The sequence below is a fragment of the Diuraphis noxia genome, unplaced genomic scaffold (genome assembly GCF_037042655.1).
Source record: "Diuraphis noxia isolate RWA-SAM2 unplaced genomic scaffold, SU_Dnox_SAM2 contig0001, whole genome shotgun sequence".
NCBI lineage: Eukaryota > Metazoa > Arthropoda > Insecta > Hemiptera > Aphididae > Diuraphis > Diuraphis noxia.
Genome location: NW_028301711.1, coordinates 95,292,372 through 95,304,788, shown reverse-complemented (window position 1 = coordinate 95,304,788; position 12,417 = coordinate 95,292,372). Strand labels below are relative to the sequence as shown.

Sequence of the window (12,417 nt, the reverse complement as noted above, 5' to 3'; positions counted from 1 at the left end):
CCGACATTCGTAGTCGGACAGTGGTCGCCGATGTCAAGGTGCTAATAAATGCACAGCGGAAGGCTTTTCATAATATTATTATTATTGTTTGCAACGTGTAATATTTCAACCGCGTATCAATTTATATTGACACGCATTGTTTGTTGTGGCGTCCCGACAACGTTGGATTTGGTCCATCTTCCTTTCGTTATTTGTGCGGAGTTTATTGATCTTTTATACACTCTTATACGAAGATTTCATTCATTGTGCCAGATCGTATGTATGTACTCTTTGTATCGGTAAATATATTAAATATTGTATTATTTGGTTAATAAAGGCCATAATAAAAGGCCATCAAGGCCTCATGTAAATTTATTGAATTAGTTTGGTTCTTGTATTACTGAACTGGGCGCCCGGATATATATATTTATATATTTAAATTTGATTATTTCCATTGTATTATTTGATTATTTATTATTTTGAATAGTACGGCGGCGCTTTGTGCCCGTATCTAAAACACAGTATTTGCGTGTTCTTTATTTTTTTTATTATTCGATCTCCATTATATTTGTAAATTGTCCTCTTTCCTCTTTCGTGGATTGGAGCAGTGCCTAGGAGGTAAGTTTTGAATACGCCGTGGTAGGGTATACGCCACAATTTATTAAATTAATTTAAGTGTAGCCGGATCGGTCGATGACTCTGGGTCGGCAGTAAGGGTTCGTGCCACAGTCATATTTTATTTTGTATTTGGAATTTTTTCCATGAATAAAGAATTATTATTATAATTATTAGTTAGTTATTATAAAAAATTATAATCAGCTACTTATAAATTTAAAACTCTAATATTATCTAAATGTTGTATATAACTAACTTGTTGTGATTAAATAATTATTTATCATAGTATTAATAAGTTGTTAATTAATTAAAACATACATATAAATAAATATATATTATGTTATACTTACAGAAATGTTATACATAGGTCACCAACAATTTTTTTCACTTTCAACAAAATACACTATACAGTATGTTTCACTCAAATGGTAACACGAAATATTTCCGTTCGGTGACCTTGGATTGAATTGGGGTTTTTTCGAGGAGCTATGGAATACTAAAATACACATTTTGTGATCATTTTCGAATTTTTAATTCTTTTATTGTGCGCATGCGCAATAAAACTTACATTTTTTCAAATAGAAACACCTATTTTCAACACCATATTTCGATAGAACTATTTTTTTTAAGCAACTTTGATACACAAACTTTTTTCCTATCTCAAAAATTGACTGAACTACAGCAATCCTAAGTTTAAACAAAAAAAAAATTGTTGCTAAATTTTCAATGTTCTGTATTTTGACATTTTATTATTATTTTTGGTTGGAAGCAAGATAAATGGAAGGGCAGGCGTTTATAGGTTACTTAAATAAAGTTTTTTTTTTTTAAAGTTAAACATTTTATTTTTATAATTAAGTTTAAATTTAATTACTTATTTTTAAACATATTATTACAAATAATACAAATCACCTTATAAATTGTTCAAAGTTTTCCCCGTTGTTAAGTAAACATGATTGTAAGCGGCGCTTGACTTCATCTAGAGAAGCTGCCGTTATTTGTTCCTTGGTCAGTCTTGTGCATGCTTCGGTGATATTTTGTTTTAAATGCCGAAGGTTAATTGGTGGATCAGCATAAACTACAGTTTTTAAATGACCCCAAAGAAAAAAATCAAGTGGTGTCAAATCCGGTGAACGCGCTGGCCAAGCTATCGGTCCATTTGTTCCCATCCAATTATTTCCAAACTTCTCGTCAAGGTATTGTCTAACAACAATAGCATTATGTGCCGGAGCACCATCTTGTTGAAAAAACAAGTTTTCCCGAATATTTAAAGGAACATTTTCCAACATTGGTGATAAATGGTTAGAGAGAAAATCTAAATATCTTCTTCCATTTAAGGTTCCGTCATAAAAGTAGGGCCCTATTATGGAATCTCCTAATATTCCACACCACACATTGGTTCCCCACACTGTTTGGAAATTAGTTTCAATTGCCCAATGTGGATTATTACTTGCCCAAAAACGGTTATTTTGTTTATTTATCACGCCATTATTGGTAAATTTACTTTCATCGGTCCAAAGAACATACTTTAAAAATTGAGGATTATCTTCAATTTTTACCAGTACCCATGCAATAAATAAAAATCTACGTTCACTATCTTCCGCTCGAAGATGGTGAACTAAATCCGGTTTATAGGGACGAAGTTTAAATTTTTTTTAAATTGAATGTACCTTGCGTGGGTTAATTCCAACTTCATTTCCAATATGACGTATGGATGATCGTGGGTTAATTTGAACATACGCCAATACTTGTGTTTCAGTTTCTTCGTTAACTTCAGCCTGTACTTGTGGTATTTGACGACGATTACCTCTACTTCCAAATGAACCATAAGTTCGGATTTGATTTTCGAGCCTTAAAAAATAATTATGCGCCGGTTGATATCTATTGGGATATCTTTCGGCGTATAATTGTGCAGCTTGGCGAGAATTTCGATGGCACTCATTAAAAATTATTATCATATCCATTTTTTCACTATAACTAGCCATTTGTGAATTATAAATATGCGGAAATATTAAAATAAAACAATAAAAAACACCAGAATTCAATGCAAATGTATCCAATACGAACGTATTCTTGGTTTGAATAATTAAATTTTAATTATGAATTTATAACTTTCAGTGAAATAACTTAATAATCAAAAATAGGTAGGTAGTAGGTACCCATTTAATAAGATAAACGAAGGTAGGTAGTAGTGAACTACATAGTGTTATTCACTAGTCAGCCGATAAAAACGTTATAAATACAATTATTTTGTGCTATCTGATTCACAATACAATTAGAATTATTTTGAAATAATTAATTAAATTTATATTTAATTATAAAAATAAAATGTTTAACTTTATTTAAATAACCTATAAACGCCTACCCTTCCATTTATCTTGCTTCCAACCAAAAATAATAATAAAATGTCAAAATACAGAACATTGAAAATTTAGCAACAATTTTTTTTTTGTTTAAACTTAGGATTGCTGTAGTTCAGTCAATTTTTGAGATAGGAAAAAAGTTTGTGTATCAAAGTTGCTTAAAAAAAATAGTTCTATCGAAATATGGTGTTGAAAATAGGTGTTTCTATTTGAAAAAATGTAAGTTTTATTGCGCATACGCACAATAAAAGAATTAAAAATTCGAAAATGATCACAAAATGTGTATTTTAGTATTTCATAGCTCCTCGAAAAGACCCCAATTCAATCCAAGGCCACCGAACGGAAATATTTCGTGTTACCATTTGAGTGAAACACTGTATAATAACAAATTATTAAGAACTGACAGTATATAGTAAGTACATAAACTATAAACAAGAACAAAACGAACGGGAAAACAATATTTCAGCTTTTGTCTTTAGTTCTACACCATTAGCAGAGATATACGAATAAATAAAAGCAGAAATATAAGTGTGAACTTTTAATAAATATAGTAGTCGCAGCAGGGGCGGACTGGGTAGGCGACAGGCCAGTCAGCGATTTTAATACTTCGGGCCATTTTTACGGAAAATTAATAAGAAATTGATGGTTGCATATTTACTATTGAATTTTGAGTTGTCATTATTATTAATTGATGGTACTGTGTCAAAATGCAATGCAACTTCAATAGATGGTCGCGTGCTAGGTATAATTTGTGAGCCATTACTGTCTTACTTTTAAAAGTTAAAACTTATTTTGATCAACGAAATAATTTTTTAGTTAATTTTAGGCTTGACAAGTCTTATAAATTTTTACAATTAGATGTTAATTTAACTTTGGTTTTTGGTTTTACTGGCACTTTTTTGGCTGTGTCTTCATCATTTACAGTTTTATAAACATTGAACAAATTCTTCTTGTAGCCAAATCCTTAAAACATATATTAAAATTAATGTTCAATAAAACATAATATTATGTTGTTTACATATTTTAAGTAAAATAATCTTAACTATTTGATATACTTTGGTTGATATTTTCTGACATCACTGTTGCTGAATGGTCGGTAGCATTATTGGATGCTGATGATCTTGTTTCCATTGGTTCAATACTATTTAAATTGTCTATATCATATTATAACACTCACAATTGTTTGTAAAAAATTTAAAAAAATGCAATGTTTATTTGAAATGGCTCACCATTATATTGTATAGGCTTTTGTTTCAATACTGGCGGCGATACTCTATTGGGCCAATTTAATGTAGTCTCAACTGATTCAACTATAAATAATATTAAATTATCAAATACATACATACATACATCAGAAACACACGTGAATACATACATCACCTACAAACACAAGCAATAACACTAATCACACAGAAAATAATACTTTAAAATAAAGTATGATTAAGCATAAGGTATTACAGTGTTAAAATGTTAAAATAATCAAATTATTCCAAAATTCATATATACAATAAACATCCTAAACATACATGGAGAACAAAATGTTACGTGGAAGATTTTAAGTTGGAAGAGATCGGTATTTAAGTTAATTATTTGTGTCAGGACTAATACAAATGGTTTCAAAATGATTTGCACAAATTTGATAAGTTTTTCGGAACTTTTCCTTTAAATAACCATTGAGGAAAGTCCAAGTCATTGATGGGGAATAAGTATTTTCTTTTATCGGAATTCAAACAGCCTTTAATCACACATTTCTTAGAAACCATGCTGAAATTCAAATAAAATAGGTAGGTGTTTATTTTTGATTATCATACAGTGAACATGTCAATATTAAAACTTAAGTCACTAACCTTATGTTTGTTTATCTTGGTGTACCTACGATGGTATTCGCCTATACTTGCCTAGTTCTGACAGTGGTAGGTTTGAACATGAAATTGCAGACTAAGTACAAAACTACAAAATCACAATGAAAATCGTGCCGTTCCTGTTGGCCGTTGATATTTTAAATAAATGAAAATAACGCCATGCCACGTGGACTCAAGATTATAGGTAATGATAAATGAGAATAAAATGGTGATAAAAACTGACTACTAGCGCTTTCGTGTCCACGACTATTCAAAAACGGTTTTCAATAAGTATAAGAAAATACTATACATTAGAACCGTGGTTCTCAACCGGTGTGTCGCGACACACTAGTGTGTCGCGTATTACCGTGGTGTGTGTCGCCAAAATATTATGTTATTTATATATTAATATATTACATATAGTTTCATTTGACATATATGATATTATTTCAGCATTATGATGAAATACTAAAATCCAGAGATAAGAAAAACAATTATGAAGATATTCTTACCTCGTAATGATTTCGACGTAATCATAACTGATAAATGGTAAATTTGGATTATGTGTATTATAGGTAGGTACGTAAATAAGCACGTTCTCATTATCCTTATTTGTGATCACCGTGTTGTGCGCGATATTTTCAATGCTGTTGATAATTATTTCGAAGAAAATAATATGGTATGGTCGAACTGCATTTCAATTTGCACAGATGGTGCAGCGGCGATGACTGGCCGATTTAAAGGATTTCTGACTCTCGCGAAAAATAAAAAACCTAACTTAATAACAATTCACTGTTTTTTACACCGTGAAGCTCTTATGGTAAAAAGTTCGGATGGGGGAGAATTAAGTGATGTTCTCAAAACTGTCATTGAAATGATTAACTATATTAAAAAACGACCAGTAAAATGTAGAATATTTGAAGAATTATGTAAAAATATCGGTACAGAACACACTACTTTGTTGTATCATACTGAAATACGTTGGCTTTCAAGGGGTAAAATATTAAATCATGTATTGGAACTTCAAGATCAATTACAAATTTTTTTTGAAGCTGAAAACATAAATAATTATGCAAATAAAATTGATGATCAAATGTGGTGTGCTAAATTAGCTTACCTTGCTGATATTTTTCAAAAACTAAATGTTTTAAATTCGAGTATGCAAGGTCGTAATGAAAACATAATTTCAACAAGTGATAAAATGGAAAGTTTCAAAAAAAAAATTAATTTATGGTTATCATGCATAAAAAATGATGATTTTAGCATAAATCAAAAAACGGAATTAAAAAATATAATGCACGAACATTTATTGACACTTTCTCGAAATTTAAAGAGTTATTTTCCATGTGGAGAAGAAAATATTAAAAATGCAAACTTATCTTCTACGGAAAAAGAACACTTATTAGAAATATCATCAGATACCATGTTAAAATCTAAATTTTATATGTCTGAAAATGATTCATTTTGGATTTCTTTGCAAAACGAATACCCAGAAGTGAGCAAAAAAGCGTTGCAAATTTTGCTTCCTTTTTCAACATCATATATGTGTGAATCAGCATTTTCGATATTAGAAGTAACGAAAACCAAAAAAAGGTCAACGCTTAAAGATATTGAAAGTGAATTACGCGTAAGTTTGTCAACAATTCGCCCACGAATTGAAGACTTATGTTCAATTCGCCAATCACAAGTATCGCACTAATTTCCATTATAAACTAACACTGTTTTTATAATAATATTTTTTTACTACCTAATTTAAATTGTTTATATTTTGATTATGTAAATTTAAAAGATTTGTTTTTTTCAAATAAAGTGCTAACATGAACTTAAATGTATTAATTTACATAGATTTGTAATTTTTACTTTTTCAAAAATCCATAAAAAAAATTTTAAGTGTGTCGCCATTTTTATGGATCTAAATTAAGGTGTCGTCGTATAAAAAAGGTTGAGAACCACTGCATTAGAATACGGGAATCTCGTAGATTTTCTACGGGGCGCTGTAGCGCTTCATATTATAGTAGGTTGCCTATTCAATCCCCTTATTTAGTTTTATGTGTTTTGATTGTTGTGATAAGATAATTAATTATTATATGCCGAGTGATAACTGATGGGTAATGATTTAGTAAATAACAGTTAATATTAATCATGATATAAATTATAATAACTATACCTATAGGGCACAGTTTATGGTACAAATTTTAATTTTAATTCAAAATTTAAATATTTATATAACAAATTATCTAAGTATATCAAATTTACCACTCATGTAAGTCAATATTGCTGTTTTGTTAAACATTACCTATAAAGTCAACATCGACACATAGTTAACTTACGTCTTATATTATGTAAGTAGTTTTAGTTATGTTTTAAATAATTGTCTACTTACAGTTTGAAAACAATATGTTTTTTTTTTATTCAAACAATTTATTTATCAAAAGTATAATCTAGTCAGAATAAATATTTATTTTTTGAATGCGTTTATTTGCCTTTAAGACTATAACAAAACAAACCTCTATTATTGAAAAATTAATATTATAATATACAGGGTGATTTTTTTATCATGAACCAGTTAATATCTCGGTAAGTATTAGGAATTTTAAAATAATTTTTTTTTTAAACTTTCTAGGTTTTACTATTTTACACTGTGTTACAATTTTCATAATTTTAACTACCTCCCTTATTAGATAAAACACTATCAACTTTAGATTTTCAAATGGTAATACCTATTTTTAATAACGAAAATCTATAAACATACTGAAAAAAATAATTTTAACGTTTACAGAATTTTATTTGAGTAATTAGTTTGCGACTTATTAATGCTTAAATATTCGTTCAATTTGCTGCTACTGGGCAATTTTACAAACCCAACAGTAAAAACCAGAAGTCAAAATGAAATTTTATCTCAATTTAACAATACCCATAACGGTCATTATCGATAATAACAAGATAGATAAACAATACCAATAAAAAAAAAAAAAAAAAAAAAAAAAGGTGTCTTATCATCACTCCCACCCGAACGCCAAGTGTCGGTGAACGACTAGCCAGCAGAAGCGCAGCTGTATCAGCTATAAAGTATAAAAATAACATTTTAACATTTTACACTTTACCATCATGGTTACAAAATATATCACTGGTTACTGATTCCTGGTATACGATCTTATCACGTATTAGTAGATAGACGATAATAAATGTCGGTAAACCGTTTCTGAAAACATGTGGTTAATCGTTATTCGTTAATGTTAGTTTTCCATTATCAAGTATGGAATATTAATTATAAATTAATTACTATTCTTTGACTGTTTAACCAAAGAAAACGTTTTAAGTAAATACTATGTTATGTCGTTATGTGTATTATTTAAAATATAAATTTAAAGGTTAAGCCAATTATTCCAATGCATACCATACCACGAATAATAATACGTATCTTAATTCGTGATGCATACCTGTTATATTTTTTGATCGTGTTTTAATGTTGTATTTTGGTTAACAAATTTGAATTTAATTAAAAATATACCTCTTTCCAATCAGTAATATTATAAGGTATTTGGGAATCAGATTTCGTACTTTGCCGACACCTTATTTGTATAATTTATTGGTAAGTTCAATCCAAATTTAATATATTAGAATTTTATTTATTTTTTTATTAAATGATTTATACATATTATTGACAAATAATAACCATGGTTCAAATATTTTAATTTTATTTCAGTGGCAATTAGTAGAGTTTATATGATTAATCAAAAAATACAATGAACTATATGACTAGAAAGCTTAATTTGACCAGCAATTAATGCAAATTTACATTGCTTGCTACTGGTATCCGATGACTATAAATTAATATGGAATAAAAGAATAAAATATCCATATTTCTTTACATATTATATTTTAATCTTTAAACAATCTAAACAAATTATTATGTAAGTATGAATTTTTTTTATAAAATAAATAATTTGATATTTATCATAATTTTTGCTTATATTTTAGAAAATTAATTTTGTTTTCTTTCAAATTTCAATTGCAATTTGTAGTACTAACTTTTAATTCAAATATTTATAACAAGATTGGATGAACAAATACAATTTGTTATTGTGGTTAGTCACAGCATAGTACATCTCAACTGATAACTTAATAAGTATGGATAAACAATTTTTTTATACAATAAATCATTTCTATAAATAACTTAATGTTTTTTTTTCAGTTTCATTCAGATGAAAAAAGAAAACAGCGCAGCATCAAGACCGCAACTACTTCTATATTTGTAACATTTGTTGATTGTCACATTAATTGTTAATTTTATGTTTAAATAATTAAGTTAAGTTAAGTTATTGATTTACTATTTTCTATAATTAGGGCTATGGAGTTTTTATTAACCTAAATTGGTAAATTGAAAATTTTTTTTGAATACGGTAGTGCCAGTTTTACGTAATATTAAAAGATTTTTATATCATAAAATATTAATTAAAAATTAACATAATTTCAAAAATAAGTGTAAAATTGAATAATTTTTTAAAACATCCATAGCCCTAAAAATATGTTGCAATCTAGAGTAGATAATACATATAAAGTATGTTTAATGTTCATTTAATTTTTATTAATTTATCTAGGGTAGTGGACATGTTAAGTGTTAATATTTTTTATTAGTTATGACCTTACCCAAATCCTGCAATAACTTGCACTACGGAAATTTGTTCATACTCTAGTAAAATTATTGATAACTAATGTGTTTATTTCCTTAGATAATTTAGTAATGAATTAATGTCCATTATTTGTCTATTCACACACAACTACACAAGTTATTTTTAATATGAAATGCAAATTATACACTATATAAAAAAAATATCCCTGAATATTTAATATTTATAAATGGAAAGTCGGGTAGGCACTATGAACAACAGGCCCTGGGCCTATAGCCTCGCATCAGATTGACTCACTTCCTCAATGCACAAAACATGTAATCAAAATGACTTACCTATTCTATTTTTTTTTTTTTTAGTATACACAGATTGATTTGTAATTATTTATTTTTAATGAAATGAAAACCTTAAATGACAGGAGCTTTGTAAACATATTATATAACTTAAAAAAAAAAAAAAAGGAATGTGTGAATAGACCTTTAACTACTTTAGTCTTGGCTCTAAATCTTGAATCCAAGTACATAAATAATACATTTTTATCTGCATATTTATAAATTATTTTTCTAAATACATAGAAATTGTTGATTTACTTTGTTTTAAAATGAATATATGTTATCTGTTTAGTATAATCATTTACTATAGAAATTAAGATACACCATACTGTTTTTAAAAAATATTTATTTTGTAATTTACTCGTCAATCTGATATAGAAATATAAATTATATTAAATAAACACATATGTATTATGTATAATTAACAAATAATAAACTTAAATAAATTAACAAAATATACAACATAATATCTTCTTAACATAAAGCATTGGGTTTTCCAAATTTATTTAATTTTAGTTATCTAAGTTACATACCTATATGTATACCTACATATCAATATAAAACATAATTGATTTAATGATGAATATGACATGTTTCACACACATAAAAAAGATAAAGGTACCTATCTATCTCATACATTTATAGTACTATTGGTTTTTCACATTTTATCTGTTCTCCGTTGAGTTAACATCTCACAGAGTTACTTTTAAATACATATATTACTTTTCTGTTAAATACAATTTTTTTTCATTAAAAAACATGAGTAAGATGGATGAATTTCCAAGTTCATATGAACAATTTTTAAAAGTTCATAAAAAAACAGTATCTGATGTGTCCGAATCAGAATTTTATAAAGAAGGCTATTTGTCCATTGTTGTTCAGTTGGAGTCTTTAATGCAAGTAAGTTTTACTATTTAAAATGAAACATAATCAGAATTTTATAAAGAAGGCTATTTGTCCATTGTTGTTCAGTTGGAGTCTTTAATGCAAGTAAGTTTTACTATTTAAAATGAAACATAATTAGTAGGGCTCATACTAAGATCATTTTAGAAGAATTTAGTATTAAAATATTTGCATTAATTGCTGGTCAAATTAAGCTTTCTAGTCATATAGTTCATTGTATTTTTTGATTAATCATATAAACTCTACTAATTGCCACTGAAATAAAATTAAAATATTTGAACCATGGTTATTATTTGTCAATAATATGTATAAATCATTTAATAAAAAAATAAATAAAATTCTAATATATTAAATTTGGATTGAACTTACCAATAAATTATACAAATAAGGTGTCGGCAAAGTACGAAATCTGATTCCCAAATACCTTATAATATTACTGATTGGAAAGAGGTATATTTTTAATTAAATTCAAATTTGTTAACCAAAATACAACATTAAAACACGATCAAAAAATATAACAGGTATGCATCACGAATTAAGATACGTATTATTATTCGTGGTATGGTATGCATTGGAATAATTGGCTTAACCTTTAAATTTATATTTTAAATAATACACATAACGACATAACATAGTATTTACTTAAAACGTTTTCTTTGGTTAAACAGTCAAAGAATAGTAATTAATTTATAATTAATATTCCATACTTGATAATGGAAAACTAACATTAACGAATAACGATTAACCACATGTTTTCAGAAACGGTTTACCGACATTTATTATCGTCTATCTACTAATACGTGATAAGATCGTATACCAGGAATCAGTAACCAGTGATATATTTTGTAACCATGATGGTAAAGTGTAAAATGTTAAAATGTTATTTTTATACTTTATAGCTGATACAGCTGCGCTTCTGCTGGCTAGTCGTTCACCGACACTTGGCGTTCGGGTGGGAGTGATGATAAGACACCTTTTTTTTTTTTTTTTTTTTTTTTTATTGGTATTGTTTATCTATCTTGTTATTATCGATAATGACCGTTATGGGTATTGTTAAATTGAGATAAAATTTCATTTTGACTTCTGGTTTTTACTGTTGGGTTTGTAAAATTGCCCAGTAGCAGCAAATTGAACGAATATTTAAGCATTAATAAGTCGCAAACTAATTACTCAAATAAAATTCTGTAAACGTTAAAATTATTTTTTTCAGTATGTTTATAGATTTTCGTTATTAAAAATAGGTATTACCATTTGAAAATCTAAAGTTGATAGTGTTTTATCTAATAAGGGAGGTAGTTAAAATTATGAAAATTGTAACACAGTGTAAAATAGTAAAACCTAGAAAGTTTAAAAAAAAAATTATTTTAAAATTCCTAATACTTACCGAGATATTAACTGGTTCATGATAAAAAAATCACCCTGTATAGTTTAGATTTAGGCCCGTTTCGCCGAAAACTCATTTCGCCGATACCCATCTCGCCGAAACCCAACTCGCTGAATCATAATTAAATACAATTTTGTTTCATTGTAAGTTAAAAAAAAATATTAATTTTATTTATATCGTCCGGTTAAAAATTCACATAAGTCAAATAAAATCATATAAAGTCATTTAAGACATAAAAGCTAAAAACTTAATAAGTTAACATAATTAGTAATTTTTTTTTTTATTCCATATGAAAGTGGTAGATGATTGCGTCTAGATATTCCATAATGGTTATTTGTCCATTCCCAAGGCTAAATTAAAATTTAAAACATA

The 12,417-nt window shown here is 27.5% G+C and overlaps 1 protein-coding gene and 1 pseudogene across 1 annotated transcript; both read right to left on the bottom strand.

Moving 5' to 3' along the window:
- LOC149062534 (52 kDa repressor of the inhibitor of the protein kinase-like) overlaps window positions 1–12,417 on the bottom strand; it is a 177,648-nt pseudogene that overhangs the window by 102,600 nt on the left and 62,631 nt on the right.
- On the bottom strand, window positions 1,489–2,809 carry LOC149062537 (uncharacterized). The gene is made up of 2 exons (XM_089216136.1): window positions 2,258–2,809; window positions 1,489–1,831 (listed from the first exon to the last, which is right to left on the bottom strand). Exons 1-2 carry the CDS (start codon window positions 2,574–2,576, stop codon window positions 1,500–1,502), a joined length of 651 nt encoding a protein of 216 aa, XP_089072262.1. The 5' UTR covers window positions 2,577–2,809; the 3' UTR covers window positions 1,489–1,499.